Genomic DNA, 22411 nt, shown 5'->3' with positions numbered 1-22411 from the left:
TGAGGAGTGAGAGATGCACTTACTCAGGCTGGGGTAATAATAGCTCAGTGGTAGTGTTTACCTGTGAGCACAAGGCCCTGGCTGTGTTCAGTGTGGATCTCTATGAGTTTGAGGCCTGCCTGGTCTACAGAGTGAGTTCCGAGAGAAGAACACAGGACAGTTTAATACTGGGTGCATTAAATAGAATAATATTTGCTTGATTTAAAACCTAAAACTTTTTGATTTAATTTCCTCTTGTAAACATCTACTTGATGTGTCTTTTTTCTTACAACTCTGAGAAAAAGTGCCTAACAATGGAATGCTTTACCCTTTTAAACTATTTAATGAACTCAAGTTATTTTGGTAAGTATTTTAAAGTATTGTATTTTTGGCTTAGATATATTTAACAGAATTTTGTTTCTACCTTTATAAAAATAGTAATTCATCATTGCTAATGTTTTTGAAAATGAGATGTATTGCTATATAATTTGTAAAAAATCCCAATACAAGCTGTTTTAAGTAACCTGTTGTCTGTAAGCCCTAAATTTAAGGTGTGGGATGTTTTAATATTTTCTGTTAGAATATGAAATGTTTTCTTTTTTGCATGCAGCTTGACATTAAAGATTTTCTAAACTAGAACATGCCTACAGATGAATGGTGTCCTTATTTAAACATTTTCTCTAGTAAGCAATGTTTTGAAGATAGGGTTTCATTGGTAACTGCCTATTTAATAGTTTTGAGTCTTAGAATTTTTAGTTTACAGGCCACATATTAAAATGAAGTTTCAGTATTGAATGCAAACCTATTTCCATTTCTCTGTAATGGAATTACTTATCCAAAATGAGTTGTTTTTAGTTGGTATCATTTTGTTAAGGATAATTAAAAGCACCTACTTTGAAGGGTAACTTAAAGAATTTCCTTACATTTGGTTGCAGTGAAACTTTTTTTAAAGAAAACTTAAACTTTTGCTTTATTTAATGCTTATTGGGAATCTAAATCTCACCGAAATGGTATAAAATCCACTTGGACTTGTGGAATAATGCTTTGATTTCCAGGTTCCTAGAAACAGGACAGGACCTTAGGTTCTTCCTCCCATAGGAGTAGAGATTGGACTTTGGTATAGTAGTAAGAAAAGTTGACTTTGCTCTATTGCTCCAATTCTTTATGAATACTTTAAGTCACTTAGAAATTGTTCAAGCTTCCATTTCCCTAGAGTGTTTGGTGTAGTTTACATAATCAGTTTTCCTCAGTTTAAATGCTGGAAGAAATAGCTGCCTAGACAATTCACAGTAACTTCAAGCCTCGTGGGAAATGGATAGCTATATTAGCAATTGCTTATACTTAAATAGACTTTATCAAGTTCTGGTATAATTAAAAGTTCAGCTACTTACACATATTTTACTTGCTATTTTGAGAGCACTGAAGTAAGTATATTTGTTCTTAATTCTACCTAGAATTCTGTTCTCATAAATATTGTTGGGATATGGCTTAAGTCTTGTTACTAAGGAGTCATGTGGTTGGAACATGTTGATTGACAGAATAAGAGCTGTTTTCATCAAACTTTTGTAGGTTGGAACCTACTTTTAAGTCTTTAGCTCAGTATCGAGGAATGTCCTTGAAATGTATTATGGAACCTAGTCTTTTGACTTCGTATTTCATGATGGGCTCATTTTGTCTCAGATATGCTGTCACCATTGTGTCACATCGCTGTGACAAATCTGTTAGTTCTTCACCAAAGAGAAATCAATGGTGCCTACCTGATCTTGGACTATGAACCCCAGAACACAAACTAAAGATAATTTAAAATGAAAAACTTATCTTTATGAAGTTATGAAGCTGTTTTGTTACAGTGATGCAAAAAAGACTAATGAATGTGCCACCTAACTGCTTAGGCCACTGGACCCTTAGGAAAAGGAATAGCATAATCGAAATCTGTTTCAGATATAGTGGTTACAATGCATAATACTTGATTAAGAGACTTTGGGGCTGGAGAAATAGCTCAGGGGTCAAGAATAGTTATTGATCTTGCTTAGGACCAATGTTCAGTTCCCAGCACTTACAAGGTGACTCAGAACCATACATAACTTCAATTCCAGCCAGGATTGCTCTCTAGACACTACCTACACATGGTCCACATACATACATGCTGGCAAAACACTCATACACATGAAGTAAAAATATTTTTAAAAACTCTTTAATTACATAAAAGCAGGGTTTTTTTTTTTTTACTGAAATATCTGGACATGTTTTCTAATACTCTTCAATGCTTTTATCCCTAATGTCGTAAAGTGAAAACAACCTACCTGCTTCTCAGTGAAAACTTTGCATTTTACTGTGTAAGTGCTGTGCTAAAAGTATTTACAATTGGAGTACAAGCTAGAGGATGTTGTGTTTCTGGGAACTGGAGGGGAACTGGGAGAAAGGTAAAATGACCTTGAGAGTAGATACACGTGACTGGATTGTTAAGGTGTGTGGCAGGAAGAAATGACTAAAGATAAATTAAAAGTTATGGGTATAGTGTTACTTGGGCAGAAGGACCATGAATTTGTGACCCAGCTGGGCTACATAGTGAATTCCAGGCAAGCCCAGATGACAGCATGAGATGACAAGTAAGTATTTCTAGTTAAACATTCAGAGAAAGATGAGTGGATTTTTTTTTTTTTGACATTCCTAGAGACGGTAAACGAACAAATAAATGACCCTTTTATTGTGAGGGCAAGGAAAAGAGAAAGCACACAATTTTGAAAACTAAGAACCATTTGTTTGAATGGCCTTAGATGTGTCTTTAGTGACATTGGTGGACACCCTGCTTTTATCTCCAAAAAATAATTCTAATGAGCTTCAAGAGTTAACGGATAATTGTCAACCATAGTACTTTTAAGATCTGTCCCAGTGTTTGAGCCCAGGTTTGCTCTTTCCTGGTGTTTCCAGATAGCGACTAATTGGAATGACTTTTGGGGCCTGGAAACATTCCAAAGAAGTTGAAATCCATTGACCAGAAACAAACTGGCATTGGAAAGGTTCAGGCATTAACTTTCCTGGGTTCCTTGGGAGTAGGCATACGAACAGGGCCTGGGATGATTGGCTTGGTTAATTTGTGTTAGAGAGTTGTTTAGCCATTTCTAGTGTGCCGTGTTTAACCGAAGAAAGAAAAAGAGGTGTGGAGTATATAAGAAATGTATTCAACACAGCAAAAAACGGAAGGAGATAAACCACCATGAATTACTGAAATTGGTTTAGGCCATTCAGAATGGAAAAGATAAAACATTCTAGGAAAGGAATTTTGAAAATCACAGATGAATAGTAGAGAATCTAAAAAATTTAATTATAGAGTTTTATAACTGGCAGAATCTAGAATACTAAGCAACACCAAGAAGAAAAGTTACCAGAAAGAAAACAAAAAAAAATTAATTAAACTATACTTCATTGCTTAGCTGTGAATACTATTAAGTCAACATGTTAAAAATACTGACTTTAAAAGCCACATGCTTACAAGAACAAGGAAGGTTTATCTGCTTTCGTTTAAAAGTATGGTGTCTAGAATAAGAAAAGCTTGAAGCATCTGCTTATCACTATTTAAATGAGTTATTTTACTTCTGCAATTTATCTGCAGGATTAGGATAAAATGGCTACGTGTCATAGGATTGCTATAAAGATATATAGCCACTTAGAATAATTCTTGTTGTGAATAATTCCTATGTAAAAAGTATGAGGGAGTGGAGTAGATGTGAGGGATATGATAGAGTAACATCCAAAAAGTACAGAGTAGCGTAATGTTTCGGGATGTGGAGATAGTTGAGAAATGGCTTTGAGAATAGAGAGAAAGTCAGTAGTAGATTGCTTGCTTAGCATGCCTAGGGCCCTGGGTGGGTTGGTTGGTTGGTTTCTTTCTTTCTCTCTCTCTCTCTCTCTCTCTCTCTCTCTCTCTCTCTCTCCCTCCCTCCCTCCCTCTCTCTCTCTCTCTCTCTCTCTCTCTCTCTCTGTCGTCTTCCTCCTTACCTCCTACCCCCCCAATGACTGAGAAGTAAAAGCAGTTACCTCTGTGAAATACTTGTAGAATTCAGGAGGTGTGGTGGGCTAGGGCAGAAGAATGCTTGTTCTTATAAGCATTGAATGTTAGCATGAATTTTCTAAAAATGTGGAGAGGTTTTTCTTGTAGTGTTTTTGTTTTGTTATAAAAATCTGTAAAGAGATTGACAAGTTGAGAGAACAACGTAATGAATCCTTTGACTTCATTATTAACTCATGGCCAGTTTGGCTTTTATCTGTACCAGAGGATTATTCTGAAGAGCATCACAGTTTAAATCATTTGAGGAGTAAATAGTTTTAAATGCAGCTGTAGTGTCCTTGGTGAGTATGCTGCTCAGAGCTCTAAGAAAGAATTCTACCATCAGCTTCAAGAAGTTGAGTTAGCTGATAACCTTCTGTAAGCATAGCATTTGAACCAAGGTCATACTCTTTCCAAAGACTTCTAGGGCTTGTCAGTTTCTGTAGTGTGGTGCTCTGGTTAATTTCTTTATCTGAGTTCAGTATTGTGTTGACCAAGAATTATCCAGGTCCCTGAGACCTTTCATGTCTTGCACTTCCCCTTTCCTTTGTACACAATTAGCCATCATGGTCTAAAGTCCTTTACTGCCTAATTACGATCTTTTCTCCCTATCTTTTAGAGCTGTCACCATCTTAACATCTGCTTCCCAACACGTCAGCCAGCAAAATAGGTAGTAAAAATGATTCTTTTTAGCATTTCTAGGAGAGAACGGACATCAGATCTCAGGCTACAATACTTAAAAAAGGTTTGTTTACAGATCTTAGGAGAATTTTGTTTTATAACTTAGGTTGAATATATGCTTTGGGGAGTCTGGAATTTTGATATGCACTGTGAGTCTTATATGGCCAGCTTTTAAGAACTCTGTACTCTCTAATGTGTTGGCATGGTAAAATATTTTGTATGTTACGGTTTGGTTGGAAGAAGCATGTCTTGTGTGGAGCAGTACCTTCAAAGCTTGAATCTGCTGTGTATGTTTCCTCTGGTCATTCTGTATGATAGCCATAAATGGACAGTGTTCTGAGGAGTTCTATGAGTCTAGTGAATCCCTTGCCTATGGATAAGAACTTCAGCTCATAACATAAAAGCCAAAGCCTGCATGACCACAATAGCAATTAACTTGTTGATGCTGTTTGTATCTATATGTAAAATCGGAGGCCATTGGGGTGATACACACCTGTAGTTCCAGCACTTGGGAGGCCAAGACTGGAGAATTGCAAGTTGGGGAACAGTTTGAGCAACAAAGTAAGGCCCTATCTCAGATCAGCAAAAACCAGCCAAATAAGGAGAAAAACTGTGTTCAAGCTCTTTGTTTTTTCAAAATGTCTACATTCTGAGTATGTACTTTTTGAAAAACTTAAACAAATGGATGGTGTTAAAACATGCTTTTCAGACTGATGATAAAGTTATGGGATTAAAGTATAAGTTTCACATTATAGCTGAGGAAATAATCCTACCTGAAACAGAAATTTTTTAATATGAAGCAGAAAATGAATTCATGATTTAAGAGTTAAAAAATCGAGTTAGCTGGGTTGGTGGCTCACATCTGTAATCCCATTGTAAGTTTCAGTTAGTGTGCACTACAGACCCTATTTCTAAAAGGAAACAAATCTAACTCCTTCATTTCATACACTGAGGAAAATGTACCATTTCTATATTCAGGTTTGACCGTTGACCGTTGAACTAGAAGAGAACTGTGAATGTAATGGCACTTGTGAAAGAGATTCCTTCTTGAGGTTTTTCCTTTTAGCAACGTATATTTATTATGTACTGTGTACCTTAAAGGTCCTACAATTTTTAGTTTTTAGAACTACCTGGTGAGGTGAAGCACTAAGTTCATGGTTTTATGGATGAGGAGTAGCCACAGATTGAGAATAGCTTTCCCAAGAGTACACAATAGCAAGAAACCAAATTGGAACTCTAAACCCAGGCAAGGTAAAAATGGAACATATTTTGAATGAAGACCCAAGGATAATAAAGAAATAAAACTTTGTTATGAGCTAAAGGAAATCCACTAAAAACAGTACCTTTTGGAAGATAATTTAAGGTGGGCAGGGGGATTTAAGGCTGTCAAATGCTCTTTCTGTTCTGAGGAGAGTGTTTGGATTTCTTCATGGGATTAAGACATGAATAAGTTCCAGATACTTACCTTGTTTCTGTATCAGCTACCTACTCTTTCCTGTATCAGGACTGTGTCAGGACAAGTCTTTCCTTCCATCATTTACAGTCTGAACAGAGGCTAATTATTTGGAAGCTTTGCTAAAGGGAATTATGGCACTGAAGATAAATGGATCAGAATGTCTCTGGGGCACCTCACCAATACTGAACTTTCCCTCATCCGATTAACTGAAATGTAGAGCCTTGATTAAATTGGGTAATTAAAGATCTCATGCAGTATATTCATGGTAGGCAAGTCAGATATGTTATGAAAGTTATGGGCTTCCATAGTCCTTGTTTGGTTTGGAAATACCATGGAGCAGCTTGCAACTTGAGATCAGCTTGAATCTGAACAAGCTACTCTTACTTGGCTCAGTATTAATTTTCTTCCCTTAATTTCTACCTTATTTCTATCTTGATTTATTTTTGAGACAAGATTTCTGTGTGTAATAGTTCTGGCTATCCTGAAACTCACTTTGTAGACCGGGCTGGTCTCAAACACACAAGAGATCCTCCTGTCTCTGCCTCCCAAGTGCTAGGATTAAAGGCGTGCACTGCCACCTCCCAACAATCTCTGCCTTAGTAATGCTGATTCCAAAGGGTATAATGAATATTTATGTATTCCTATGGCATGTTAAAGGATTTGTAAGTTTAATGTTGAATCTCATTTCCAGAATTCCTTACTTGGGCCAGAAGTGTAGCATGAGAATGTGTTTCTTAAGTGAGTTTGCAGATGGTGGTAATATCCTAGTTTGTATACCACACTTAGAAGCGCCATAACAGTGTGACTCACCTAAGTTGATTGAACACTTTAGGAGTGAAAGCAGGTACTACTCGTTTTCTTGTAATCAATAATGCACAAAGGCTGCAGCAGATCCTAATTTTATAGGCGCTTGGGTGTATTGTTTGATTGTTTTCTTTGGCCTGATGATATCAGTAAGATGGGCCTGAAAAAAAAAGGGTCTCTCTCTTCTCTATATAGTGTATGTGGCTATCCTAGAACTTGCTATGTGGCCAGTCCGGCTTCAAACTCATAGAGATCTGCCTGCCTCTGCCTCCCAAATGCTGGGATTAAAGGTGTGTACCACCATTCTGGGCTTAAAATAAATTTTAAGGGATTAAGGTAAAAAGGATTATGTTTGGTGTCTTCCCTACCCCCATGGTTCTACTTCCTGCTACATATAAAATTGTAGGGCTCTGTTTATTTGGCTTATTTATTTATCTATTTATTTATTTATTTGGTCTTAAGCATTACTAGGAAGCATTACTACATTTAAGAACAATAATTTTAACAGGGATATTTTCCCGAGGAAATGGAAGCTGTTGGGGCATGTTAGCTAGGTTCATGAATGAAGCAAATGATGACATTTGCTAAACTGGCTCTAAGGGAGAAGCCGACATCTAGGACCAATAAAATGATCGTAATGATTAAATTTTTTAGACTTATTTTTATTTTATATGTAATAAGATTTGCCTATATGTATGTGCACCATCTATGCACTTGGTGCCCATGAGCTCAGAAGAGGGTTTGGATCCCTTGGAACTGGAATTGCAGACAGTTGTGAATGGCCAGGTGGGTACTGGGACCCAAACTCTGGTTGTCTGTGCTCTAACACAGCAGTAAGTGCTCTTTGTGGCTGTGCTGTCTCTCCAGCCTCTATTGACTTTATTTGTTTAGTGTGTATGGCTGTTTGTCTGCATATATGTCCCTGTACCACGTGTTTGCCAGTGTGCGGATCCCATAGGACTGGAGTTACAGATGGTTGTGGGCTATGATGTTAGTGCTAATAATTGAACCCAGGTCCTCCAATGCCCTTAACCTGATGAGATATTTCTTCAGCCCCATTGATGTAATTCTTAAACCTAAGTATGAGAGAAGAGTTTGTGTTTTAAATACTCCATCTTTTAGTTAATAATTAACATCTTCCTCAGCTTTTATTAAGAATTCTTTTACTGTGATAATTAAAGTCATTAATGTTTATCATTTAAGTATCAAGAAAGATAAACAATCTCATTTAGCATATTATAACAGTAATAAGTGACAGAATAAATTTATTACATAAAGAAACCCCAGGATTTGAAGACACGGCTCAGCAGTTAAGAATGTTTTCAGTTTTTCCAGAGAATGACTTTGGCTTCCAGCACTGTCACTTTGAATTGTCAACTGTATGCAACTCTAGCTCCAGGGGATATGATGGCCTCAGCAGGCACCTTCACACATGAGGTATATATTCGCATATGCATGTACACACAAAGAAAATGAGTCTGTAAAGAAATCCCAACTTAATACGATGATGAATACATTTGCCTAACATTTTGAAAGCCATGAAAAAGGCCCTGTCTAATGCTTAGTTGGGTGGAGGAAGAGAGTTCATTCAGGTTCACATTTATAGATACTAGCCTGTGAGTGTCACAGTATAAGCGAGAAGTATACCCAGTAATAATGGTTGTTGCTGCCTGATTACTTTATAGATACGTATACATCTTAAGGTGTAGTCCAGGCTGATCTCAAATTCATTCTCCTTTCTTTAGCATATCCTTCCGTCATGTGCCACCACCACTGAACATTTTACTTTTTCTCTCAACTCTGCAAATTAGGTCTTTCTATATATTGCATGAAATTTTAGCCTCCTGGGAAAATAATTCTGACCTCTATCGTGTGGTTTCTTTTCGTTTTCACTCAGGTATCCAGAAAGTGGTACACTAGAAATGAATGTTAAAGATCTTCGACCACGAGCAAGAACCACTTTAAAATGGAATGAACTGAATGTTGGTGATGTGGTAATGGTTAATTACAATGTAGAAAATCCAGGCAAAAGAGGATTTTGGTATGATGCTGAAATTACTACACTGAAGACAATCTCAAGGACCAAAAAAGAAGTTCATGTGAAAGTGTTCCTGGGGTAAGGTTTTTGTACCGTTTAGTTATTCAATTAGAAGTATAATTCTCAGATGGGAAGCACATATTTCTATTAAAGAAGATGGAGTTAAAGAAAATTTTCTTTTTTTATAAGAATATTTTTATAAATCCTTGAGAATTTTTTAAGACCAAATCTATCTTCATCGCTAAGGTTAATGATAATTTTGGAGAATATTGTATATGAAAGTGTCTTACAAGAAAAGCCTGTGTTTCCTACAGTTCTTTTTTGTTGTTTTACGGAGACAAGGTTCCTTTATATAACAGCTGTGGCTTTTTTGGAACTTGATTTGTAGACTAGATTGGCTTTAAACTCACAGAAGTCCACCTGCCTCTGACTCCCAAGTACTGGAATTAAAGTTGTGCACCACCACCACCTAGCTTAGAATTCTTATAGATGAAATAATATACAAAAATACTGAAAAACCATGTTAACATATTTGCTGTAGATGACAGCTTAACCTCTTTTCTGGCTTGTAACTTCGCAGAATTTTCCTCAAATGATAGAGTTGTAGACATGGTCTCATAGAGAACTTTTACACCTGGGAAGTTATCACTCCCACATGATTTATAGTAAAGAGTATCTAAATTTTCCTTGTAAATTCTATGTATTTTTTATGATGAATATATACAAGGTGAGATGTATTGAGCACTGGTATACTAGTATGACATTAACAGATTTTGCTTGTTAAGAGCCAAATTTGTATATTCATGTTTTAGTTAACTGGATTAATGGCAAAAGGTGACAGATCTGGGAGCAATCACACATTGGTTTAGCCCACTAGCTCATGTGCTTAGAATAAAGTTAATGGAACACAGCACCACCTGTTGATTATTATCTGTACATCAGCTTTGAGGAACTGCAGCTGAGATTGTCTGGTCACACAACCTAAACTGCTTATTGTCTGAACCTTCATGAAAATAGTTACTAACCTGAGACAAGGATAAAGACTATTGGGATGTGTTGAAGAAAACTTTTACTTTATTGTTTTCATATTAGAATATTAGAATCAAAGCTCATATTTTGGAAAACAAATTTCAGACCTTTCTACAGAAATATAAGTGTGGTTGTTCTGTTACTCAACTAAGAATGTAATTAATTTACAGATTTCTAAACAATTTCAGATATGTATATTGAAATTTGCAAGCAGATGTATGAATGTAGAAAACAACATATTGAATGAGATAACCCAGACCCAGAAAGACACACATACACACAAACAGAGAGAGAGACAGACAGACAGACAGACAGACATTCATAGGTGGGTTTTAGACATAAAGCAAAGGAAAAACCATCCTACAACTCATAATCCCAGGGAGCCTAGACAAGAGGACCCTAAAAGAGATATCTACATGGATCTGATCTACATGGGAAGTAAAAAAGACAAGATCTCCTAAGTAAATTGGGATTGTGGGGATCTTGGGAAAGGGTAGAAGGGAATTGGGGAGGAAGGAAGGAGAACAGAGAAAAATATGTAGCTCAATATAAGCAATAAAATTCATTCAGATGTGTATACAAATCTGAAGAAACTACCAGAATAACTTGATTGTATAGGGACCTTTATATACTTGGCTTCAGTAAATATTAAAAAAGGGGTGTACAATAGGAGATAAAACTAAACTCATAGCTATGAACTTCAAAAAAGAAATGATCTGGGGTAAGTGGCGCACATCTTTAAATTAGAACACTGAGAGGCATCGACAGTAAGATCGATGGCTACATAGTGAGACCCTGTCTCAGAATGAATAAATAAATGAACAAAAAGATAAATAATTTATAGGAAAAGAAAAAATTTGCTATTTTATAAATGATTCCTCTAACTGATCCTAAGGTTGAAAATTACTTCAGTAACTAGACTAAGGATGAGTAGAATGATGGACAGGCATAGTATTGATTGGTATAACAGTTGCATTATAGCTGTTCCCACCGTGAAACACTACTCAGTTCTTACTAAAGTGTTAGGAACATAAAAGCTGTAAACGCAAGGGTGGTTCGAGGATAGGTATTTATTTCACAGTTAAAAATCTTCCTAGAGTCTCGAGATGGCTTTGGACCATTTACTGCTCTTTTAAAGGACATGGGTATAGTTCTCTATACCCACATGGGCATCTCATAAACACTGTAACTGTAACTCTAGTTTCAGAGAATCCAGTGCCCTCTTCTGCCTTCTGTGGGCTTGTTCGCACATGTAGAATGCTAGGTTATAGTCTTTAACTTTAGTTAAGTGGTCACCATTCTCTGAAAATCCAAGTGTCAAAACCAAGACTGAGAAGCGTTTGGACAAACAGTGTTCTTAAGCAATTGCAAGGAAGAAAAAGAGGGTATGGAAATTTATAGATTATAGACTAGTGGATTGGTGAAATTATGCCATATGCTAAGGGTGGTAGACAAGCAGTAAGGCTACAGGAAATTATGTTAAATGAAGCTCTTGAGAAGATGTGAAGAAATGATTATTTCTGAGGTAGCATGACAGTTCTATCTGCTGTCATCAGTGATGATAGCAAAGACTCCATACCTCACAGTTGCTTGAGTTATTTATCTGTATAGTTTTCTATCTTATATTTGATATTAAATTTTTCAGAAAAGGTAAATGTGGAGAAAGTTTTAAGTAAATGGATGCTGCTTTCTCTTTTAAATAAAAAGTAGAAGGAGGACTGGAGAGATGACTCAGTGGTTAAGAGCACTGGCTGCTCTACAAGAGGACCCAGGATCAATTCCCAGCACCACATGGCAGCTCACAGCTGTAACTCCAGTTCCAAGGGATCCAACACCCTCACACAGAATATATACAGAAAGCACCAGTGCACATTAAATAAATAAATCTTTAAAAAGTTGTTATGAAACAGGGGCCAAAGCAAATAAATAAAAGTCTTAAATCTATGTGTACCTAATAATATGTCTTCTAAATACAAAGCAAAAGCTATGATTAAGAAGTATAAAGAGGGCTGGAAAAATAGCTCAGTGGTTATGAGTGATTGTTGCTCTTGTAGAAGATCAATTTGAATCCATGTCAGGTAGCTCACAATCCTTCTTTAACTCCAGCTCCAAGGGGACGACTCAATGCATCTAGATTTTGCAGGTACCTGTATTCACATGCAGTGTTTGCAAAAACCTACATATTCAAATAATTAATAATGTTTTTAAAGGAGAGACAAGTTTTCAGTCATAGTAGGAAATGGAAGAATACGCATATAAGTATAAATTAAAGTAACTGTGGCTTCATATTTGAAAAACATATCTAGTAACAGGCCACCTTATTTTTTCCTAGGAATAAAGTCTCTTAATTTATCTTTTCCTGATATTGCTCTGAAATTATAGCTAACCTTGAGGATTAACTACTGTAAGTAAAAAACCGAAGTAATTATGATAGCTATAAACTCAATTTATAAGTTGGAAAAATAAATTTTTACAATGACTTATAATTGTTATTTTTACATAATTTAAATTTTGCTGATAGAGATTAATGTTTTTTCCTCTTTTTAAGCAGGGGTTCTGAAGGAACATTAAATGACTGCCGTGTGGTGTTTGTAGATGAAATCTTCAAGATTGAGAAACCTGGAGCCCGTCCTCTTTCCTTTGCAGACGGAAAATTTTTAAGTATGCGTTTCTCCCTTAGGCTTACACTCAATTTGCTGTGTAATGGAAATTTAGTTTTATTTGATCAATGAATAATTTTGGAGGAGTTATAAAATAGTAGACCATATAAATTTTCTTCATTTAAAGGAAAAAGAATAGTTTGTAGTAGTTATGTTTGTAAAATGGTGTTTCAAATGCTTATACATGTTTTGTTTTGTTTAAAAATGTGTTGTGTGTGTGTATGTGTGTGTTTATCCATGTGTGTCACAGCACACAAGTGTAGAGGTTATAGGACTCTTGGAGTTCTCTCCTTACATCATGTGGGCTATGGGGATTGAACTCAGGTCACCCAGCTTGGCAGTAGGTACTTTTATGTACTAAGCCATCTCTAGCCTGAGGCACTTACTAAACCTCACCTTGGGTTGTTATTCTCAGTACATTCTGCTTTTCATTTAAAAATAAATTGTAGGGGCTGGAGAGATGGCTCAGAGGTTAAGAGCATTGCCTGCTCTTCCGAAAGTCCTGAGTTCAATTCCCAGCAACCACATGGTGGCTCACAACCATCTGTAATGAGGTCTGGTGCCCTCTTCTGGCCTGCAGGCATACACACAGACAGAATATTGTATACATAATAAATAAATAAATATTTTAAAAAAATAAAAATAAATTGTATGCTTTTTCATTGGATTTTTCTTTATGAGAATAATAGATATAAAAAGATAAAACTTCCAAAATTTTGTTCTTTATAGGGAAAAATGACCCTGAGTGTGACCTGTGTGGTGGAGATCCAGATACGAAATGTCACATGTGTTCTTGCCATAAATGTGGAGAGAAACGGGATCCCAACATGCAACTTCTGTGTGATGAGTGCAATATGGCATATCATATCTACTGCCTGAGTCCACCTTTGGATAAAATCCCGGAAGAAGAGTACTGGTACCATCACCGGGTTTTGTCTTTTTCTATTTTAATTACTGTTTTTCTACAAAATGGATCTTCCAAGAGTGGATTCCTTCCTTCCTTCCTTCCTTCCTTCCTTCCTTCCTTCCTTCCTTCCTTCCTTCCTTCCTTCCTCCCTTCCTCCCTTCCTCCCTTCCTCCCTTCCTCCCTTCCTCCCTTCCTCCCTTCCTTCCCCCCTCCCTCCCTCCCCCCTCCTATCCCTTCTTCCTTCTCTCCCTCCCTCTCTCCCTCTTTTTTATTTTCTTCAGATAGTTTCTTATTATGTAGTCCCTGGCAGACCTGGAACTTGCTGTGTAGACCAGTCTGGCCTCAAACTGATAGAAAACTGCCTACCTATGTCTCCCAGGTGCTTAGGATTACAGGACTGGCCAAACATGAATTTCTAAAGATACTTAGTACACTAAAGTATTTAAAATGTCATGGATAGCGATTGCCTAGCACTGGCAGCTTTACTCATTTGCTGTGATAACTCTCAGCTGGCTTCTGATTGTATATTTTTTTCTTTCTGGTCATATTCTAGTATGGAGACATTCGAAAGTGCATATTTGATTATGCCTTTGCTTCCGAGGCCTTAAGTTGCCTTTCAGGAACCTGGAATGCTGTTAATACATAGTTTTTCCATCTACCTTCCATACTACTTTTCTCCCTTACTTCCCTAAATACTCTCTATTCTAGCCATATTCAGTTCCCTTTAATTTTGTAAGTCTCATTCTTTTTCTGTTTTCATACTTGAGTCATTTTCCTCCTGGAAACATTTTCCTCTATGCTTAGCTTCAGTTTTTCACTTATGCCTAATAAGCCTTTCTAATGGCTGTCTACCCCTAGTATGTTGGATTTTCTGTTATATTCTTAGCAATTAAATACTTAATGTATATTAACAGTGTTCTATATGTATTATATCTCTAATCTTACAGAGTTCTTAAATAGAACAAGGCTCTAATATTAAATATACTTACCATAAACTAAATTTAAATATGTAGTGATAGTTGGAAACAAACCACTTAAAAGATTTAGAGAAAGGTGCCTAGTAAAAATTATAATAAACCTTTAAATAATCACATTGCAGGATCTTTTTTGAAGTATTTTTTAAATTGTTTTTGTGTTTTAATTATGTATGCTTCTGTGCATGTGTGCGTGTGTACGTATGCAGCACCCTCAGTTTTCAGTAGAAGGCATTGGAATCCTTGGAGCTGGAAGTACATGCTGTTTTGAGCTGTCTTGATGAGGGAGCTAGGAATCAAACTGATCTTCCGACAGAGCAGTATGTGCTCTTAACACCTGAGCCACTTTTTCGGTGCTCTTCCCCCACCCACACATTTTGCTACGTGGAATATTTTTAAGGAAGGGATATAATAGTAAAATAATACTAATGTCCAAGTGACTAGTGAATATGATGTGAAGAATAGATAACTCTTCTTTTCTTTAGTCTTTTCTGTGCCTTTTGAAAATGTGATGGCTGTCTTACTACAGAAACTTCAGGGGTAAAAGAAAAGAAAGGGGCCAGTGATGTGGTTCAGTAGAGAAAGACAGTAGGTCAAGAATAACCCGAGTTCAGTCCCTGGGATCCATATAGTAGAAGGACAGAACCAACTCTCTCAAGTTGTCTTCTGACCTCCATGTGTGCCATGAATGTGCATGTGCGTGTGTGCATGCGCGCACACACAAAATTTTTAAATTTAAAAGAAAACTACAAAATGGAGAAAGGTTTTGACTCCTTTCTGTTACTTTCTGCCTCTGACTTGCATAATCACATGACTAGTACTGTGCTTCCTTTGAAGTCTCATTTGTTCTTGTTTTAGTGGAAATGTAATAGTGGAAGGAATTTTAGTACCCTTTCAGGTAGAATTGTTTCAATCGAGGGAACTAAAATATTTGCATTTTTACCCTACTAGTGTAGATCTCTTAATTAGGAGTGACTAGGGCATAGATACATTCTTTCCTCTAATATTTATATGGAAGAGATAGTCATGAAAAGAAAGACAAAAATTTAAGATGGATTAGGTACTGAATTATATCTTTGTTGGTATGCTCTTGTCCAGTGGTTCTCAACCTATGTGTAGTGACCCCTTTGAGGTTGAATGGCCCTTTCACAGGGGTTTTCTATGATGGTCGGAAAACACAGATATTTATATTGCAATTCACAGCAGTAGCAAAATTACAGTTATGAAATAATAATAAAAATAATTTTAGTTTGCATAATTTTTTTTTGATTTTTTTGGGGGGGGAAATTTTATCCTATGCACCCCAATTCCACTCACTTCCCAGTCACTTCGTATCTGTCATTCACCTTTGTAGCTTCCCCCCAAAGGGAGACTTAATAATAAAAATAAAAAACAAAAAATACAAATAAGAATATTAATTACAATAACAGAAAGCAAGCCTCCCAGAAAACCATTTTGTTCCTCCATCTTTCCCTCCTCTCCATTGCCTCCTCATTCATCTTAGTGGCATTGGGACCTGCTCTGTATCACACAGTGAACCCTTTTGTTCAAACAGACAACTTTACTTGCAAATGTTCATCGTGTAATGTGTTGTTGGCCAAGGCCTCTGCCTTCTGGTATACCATCATCACTGGACCCTCACCAAAACTCCAAAACTCCTCTCAGATATCCTGTTGTTCATGGAGATCCCGTGGCTATGATTCCATAGGACCAGCCTCTAACAATAATTTTATGGTTGGGGACTACAATTTGAGGGACTTTATTAAAGGGTCACAGCATCAGAAAGATTGGGAAAAACTGTTGTAGACTTTCCAGTTTTTGGTAGTAGAGTAGCCTTATCTCATTCTATAGACCTGGTTTTTAGAGAAAGAGTAAAGCAGCTTTATGAGAAAGGACAGACAAGCACAGAGAACTGAAGTAGATCTAGAGTTGCTGTCCTGCAAATCTATTAAAGTGGCCTAGACTTTTTGGTGTTGAAATTCTCTGTCAAAGAACTATACCATACACACACATACATACTGCATTTCGGTTTCTTATTGTGTGTTAGAATGTGTGTGTGTGTGTGTGTGTGTGTGTGTGTGTGTGTGTGTGTGTGTGTGCACGCGCGCGCGCACGTGCATTTGTGCGTACCACAGTACAGGTATGTAATTCAGAGAACAGCTTGAGGGAACCATTTCTCTCTTTCCACCATGTAGGCCCTGGGGATTGAACTTCTGTTACCTGACTTGGTAGCAGGCACCTTTACTCACTGAATTACTCACTGGCCTCTTGTATATTTTTTATAATGAAAATTCTAATAACTAAATTATATGAAAAGATGATCCATTGCATATTTTGCTGTTGGACCTAGAATTCTTTCTCCTTTGATTTTTATAATAATTTCAAATGAATGTTTTATTTTATTAGAGCTAGTAAAAATTGTGGTAACATTTGAATCTTAGACACACACATATACCATGATTTTGAATTAAATTTCAGGGTGCATAAAATCTTGAAGTTCTCTAAAATTGATAGAAGAATTTTTTTTTACTATTAGCTTTATTATGTGAATATTTTTGAAACGTTTAAAATTTTGGTGACAGTTGATGCTCTGTATTATAACCCAATATGTCCTAGTTCTTGTCTGATTCAGAAAGACCATTATTTTTTCACTAATTTTAGTATGATGTTACCAAATATTCTTTGTTCTTTTTTTATTCCTTTAAGGTATTGTCCTTCCTGTAAAACTGATTCCAGTGAGGTTGTAAAGGCTGGGGAAAAACTCAAGATGAGCAAGAAGAAAGCAAAGATGCCTTCAGCTAGCACTGAAAGCCGGAGAGATTGGGGAAGGGTAAAAATGAAACTCCCTCTCAATTTCTTACTAACAATTCATAGTAAAATAGTGGTAGTATAAAAAATTAAACAATTTGTTACTAAAAGTGATAATTAAATTGTATAAAAAAGATTTCATTGATCCAGTTATTTTATTTGCATCTTATCTGAATTGGAAATCTGAAGATGGAGACTGTTCTTTCATTTCCTGGTTTCCCAGACCCAAATGATCACACAAAAAACTGTATTAATTACTATACTGTGTGGCCCATGGCTCAAGCATATTCCTAGCTAGCTCTTACATCTTAAATTAACCCCTTTCTATTAATCTGTATATGGCCACAAAGTTGTAGTTTACTGGTAATGTTCTGGTATCTTTCTCCTTTAGTGACTACATGGCATCTCTTTAATCCTGCTTACTCTTTCTGTGTATCTCTTTTTGGATTTCCAGCCTGGCTTTACTCTGCTAAGCCATTGCCCAAAACAGCTTTACTCATCAACCAATAAGAGCAACACATCTACAGAGAAGGACATCCTACATCAGAAATCATCAAAAAATTTTACCTAATTAGTTTTCAAACAGCTTATTTTGTAACTTACAGGGAATGGCTTGTGTTGGTCGTACAAAAGAATGTACGATTGTTCCTTCAAATCATTATGGACCTATCCCTGGTATTCCTGTTGGATCAACTTGGAGATTCAGAGTTCAGGTATGCTTTGAAATTGGTTTACTTGAAAGGGTTAAATTCATGTAATTAAAATTGAAGTGATGCTAACATTTGTTTTAAATTACAAATGGGTTTCAGGGGGCTGGGGAGATTGCTCAGAGGTTAAGAGCATTGCCTACTCCTCCAAAGGTCCTGAGTTCAATTCCCAGCAACCACATGGTGGCTCACAACCATCTGTAATTGGGGTCTGGTGCCCTCTTCTGGCCTGCAGGCATACAGACAGACAGAATATTGTATACATAATAAATAAATAAATATTTTTTAAAAATGGGTTTCAGATAAGGAGCACATGTCATTCACTTGTTAGAATGTCTTTCCCAGACATAATCAGACAGAAAAGCCGTCTTAGTTATCACTTTGCTTTATAGTTCTGTGTGGAACTGGTAAGCTTTTAGGAAAATTAATAAAGTAATTTTAAGTTATGTGATAAATTCTTATTTGATTTAGAATTACTTTTATACATTTTCTTTGAGACTTTTCTTGAATAAATATTAAGCTATTGAGGCATTGAGTGTCCGTTAATCTAGTACTAAAATTCTTCACCTTTCCTCACCTCTTCTGCCTCTTATGTTCTTTCCATCCTTTCTTTGGCAATGTTCCTTGAGTCTTGGATTGGGTAATATATATGTCCTACTTAAGACTGAGCATTCAACAGCCATTTATTCCTATTATTTTGGCCATTAGGCGTGTCCGCAGTGAACACTAGCCACTGCAGAAAAGAAACTTACATGACAAAAGCCAATATCAGCAATAATTTGTGGGTGTAAGTACAGTTATTTAGAAGACAATTTAATCTTGATGCATCATGTCTGTGTAGCAAAACAACAGCAGCTTCTCTGATAGGGTCTTTGACCTCCCAAGCCATATGCTTTTGACCAGCTTTATAATGTGAAGAATTACAGTTTTCTAATGAAATCAATAGCTTGCCTATACTGCTAGTCTTGCTAGATAGCCTGTTTCAAGGATTCCCTGTTTGCTTTCTGAGGCAGGAGTTACAGGCAGACCACTATACCTATCCAAACTTTGGTCTTCTTGCTTATATGGCACTAAGCCATCTCCCCAGCCCAACCAAAAACTACCCATATAAGGACTCTTTAAGCCATGTTTGGTGGCTCATGCCTATGACTCCAGTACTAGGAAGGCAAAGGGAGAAGAATGATGCAAATTGAAGGCCAGCCCTGATATACGTATTTAATTCAATGCCAGTCATGGCTACTTTGTAAGACTCTGTCTAGAAATAAACATAAAAAGGATTGTCCTGTTGATGACGGAATGGATTAGAACAGAGCAAAACAAGACAGTATAGAAGGATCTGTTAGTGTGTAGGTCCCAAAGCAAGATTTGGGGCTAGCACTGGGGGGAAAATCTAGGACCTTAAGGATTTATTTGGGAAAATTAAAATGAGAAAGCAAACTCTAGGTGAAACAATTGGGCTTTAGATTTTAATAATACATATGGAAACATTTTGTAAGGCTAAACCCAGTTGTTACTTTTAATTTTTCACAATTTCACACATGTAGAATGTACTTTGATCTTATATTTCTTTTACCTTACAGGTGAGCGAAGCAGGTGTTCACAGGCCTCATGTTGGTGGAATTCATGGTCGCAGCAATGATGGGGCTTATTCTCTTGTGCTGGCTGGAGGATTTGCAGATGAAGTTGTAAGTAATGATACGATCTTTAGAATCTATCATGATCATTCATAAAATACAAAAGTTGTGTCTAAAAATGCATAAAAAGTCTTTTTAAACGTAGTTTTTGTTGAAAAGATTGATTCTATATAAGTTATAAGATTTAACCATGTCTATTTTTTACGTATGTTGATTTAGCCTGTACAGTTGGTAACTAATAGAATTACATGCTCTGTGGAGCTTTTTTTTTTAGTAAATTAAGCCTCTCTTTAAATAATTGTAGGTTCACAATTAATAGCATTAGAAATGGTATGCATCCTTTCCCGAGAGTATCATTTTGCTGAATTGTTCACTAGATACTATCACAGCCAGGATCTTGACTCCAACAGTCAGGATGCCAAATGCTTCTACTCTCAAGATTTTGTTATGTTGTCCCCAGGCCCTCTAACCCCTGATAATCAGTAATCTGTTTCCCATTTGTATAGCTTTGTCACTTCAACAAGTTTTATGCATTGATCATGTAGTCTGTAACTTTGGGTATAGATTTGTGTGTGTGTGTGTGTGTGTGACTCAGCATGATTCTATGGTGTGTACTAATAATTCAGCCTTGTTTATTTCTGAGTCTGTGGTATAAATATATCACACTTTAACCATTTACCTAGTAAGGAGTACCTGGTTTACTTTCAGTTTTTAACTATTACAGATAATACTTTAGTCAACAGTTGTATACATCGCTTATGTCAAGAAGTGCAATTTCTGGGTCATACAATATTATATGTTTGTTTTACAGGCATGGCAGAGTGTCATGAGATAAATTAAGGCTATAGATAGCTTTGAACTAATAATTAGGTGGGGAGGTGAGGATGAAATTGCTGGTCTGTACGACTAGGTTTGAGGGCAGGAATTTATACAGTAGTCTTGTTTTTAGGTAACCCCTTTAACAGATTGTGAGGTAGAGTAGAGATTGGGAAATTGCGGGATGGGAATGTAGCTTCATGGTAGAGTACTTGCCTTGAACACACAAGGCTATGGGTTTGGTAGCAGGGTGGGGTTATGGGAAGTTCTGTTTCTTGGTGGTAGCAGCCTCATATCGTTGAGCAGGCATAGCTTTGTGTGTACTCTTCCTAGGCAGCAGCCGTGCACAAGCTACTTCATGGTCCAGAAAACACAACAAATCTAGGCTGATTTTTTTTTCATTTGCTTTAATAGAAAGCTTTTGTTGGCATAATGATTGAAGTGCAAATGTGTTAGTGGTATAGTATAGAATTTTAGCCTTTATTTAGTTGTTTGCTGCTTGAAGAAGGTTCAGGATTATTTTTCTTCTGCTGCTTTAATCACTTTGAGCTTAGATTGTGCCTATTCTGTTGTGTGCTCACTACTTTTTTGTTATAGCACTCTCGTTACTATAACTTGAAAACTTGGTGATTATGAATTTGGGTATTCTGAAATCAATCCAGAAACAATGTGAAAGATTGTTTCTCGTCAATTTATGAAGTATTTTAGTAGGGCATGGTGGCACATGCCTATTATCCCAGCACTTGGGAGGTAGAGGCAAAAGGATGAGGAGTTCAAGGTCATCCTCAGCTACACAGTAAGTTTGAAACCAGCCTGAGATTTGTCTCAAAAACAAGCAAAAGACAGAAGGAAGTAGGAGTGGGGAGGAGGAAGGAAAGAAGGAGGTAGGGTGCATGCTCTGGACCATTATGGATATGTTTATTAGAGGTCCTTCAAATGGAATACACTATAGGTTAAATTTAACTCCTTACTTTAAAAAATAGAGATGTTAAATATTTCAAAACCAAATGTTAATTGGAGGCTTGGGAGCCTATAGAAACACTTATTTGTTCATTGATTCATTCATAGACAACATCGTGCACTGTGTAGCCCAAATTGGTCCCTTATTTTATCTAGTCTTCTTTCTACACGCTTCCTAGTTTTAGGGTCACAGCGTGCCCCACCATGCTTGCCTCAGAAAAACACTTAGGATGCACACAGTTGGGAAACAGTATGGGAAGTAAGCAACCTTCAACAAAGAATTTAATAAGGAAAAAAAATCATTGTCTTAAATTTATCTTGAGTTTACAATAAAAAAAAAAGTCCTGGGCTAGTGGGTATTCTTTTACCACCAGACCTGGCATCCTGAGTTTGTTCCTAAGGTCTCCCATGGTAGAGGGAGAGAACTGTAAGTCACGTAAATGCCCCATCATCCAAATAAATTAATTAGAATATAATTTAAAGAGCCAGATAACTAGCCAGCTAGTACTGTTAGAATAAATTATAGACTGATAATTTTCTGGAGTTATTTTGTGCTTTGAATTGGCTAAGATTTAGTTGTACCTATATAAATTTGTAGCTACTACAGAAATTATTGGGTTGTAGGGTTTTCTAACATCTCATTTGGGCATATTTATCAAATTTAATCGATGCTGAATACTACATTTAGTTTTCAAATTATTTTCCAGACTTACATTACTAATAGTAGTAATGCACATTTTTAACCTAAGTATACCATAAATGAATTCATAATATAAAATATACAAAATTACTATACTATTAAAACTCAAAGGTGAAACTTTTCTGTAAACTTAACTTTATAAAGTTTATTTAATGTCCATGTCAAATATGAATGTTCATCAGGAAAATTCTGTACGATGTAGATGACTGC

At 36.4% G+C, this 22411-nt stretch overlaps 1 protein-coding gene across 2 annotated transcripts in view; it reads left to right on the top strand.

The window, feature by feature from the left end:
- Uhrf2 (ubiquitin like with PHD and ring finger domains 2) overlaps positions 1-22411 on the top strand; it is a 77837-nt gene that overhangs the window by 42583 nt on the left and 12843 nt on the right. For both annotated transcript variants that reach the window (XM_085693781.2, XM_087908006.1), the window contains 6 exons: positions 8866-9084; positions 12587-12696; positions 13425-13611; positions 17283-17406; positions 17990-18097; positions 19672-19776. In XM_085693781.2, coding sequence (XP_085549907.1) covers positions 8866-9084; positions 12587-12696; positions 13425-13611; positions 17283-17406; positions 17990-18097; positions 19672-19776 — 853 coding nt within the window. The remainder of the gene's footprint in view (positions 1-8865; positions 9085-12586; positions 12697-13424; positions 13612-17282; positions 17407-17989; positions 18098-19671; positions 19777-22411) is intronic.

This window comes from Myodes glareolus, chromosome 7 (genome assembly GCF_982192425.1).
Source record: "Myodes glareolus chromosome 7, mMyoGla1.1, whole genome shotgun sequence".
In the NCBI taxonomy this organism is placed as follows: Eukaryota; Metazoa; Chordata; class Mammalia; order Rodentia; family Cricetidae; genus Myodes; species Myodes glareolus.
This window is presented reverse-complemented; position numbering and strand designations above follow the sequence as displayed.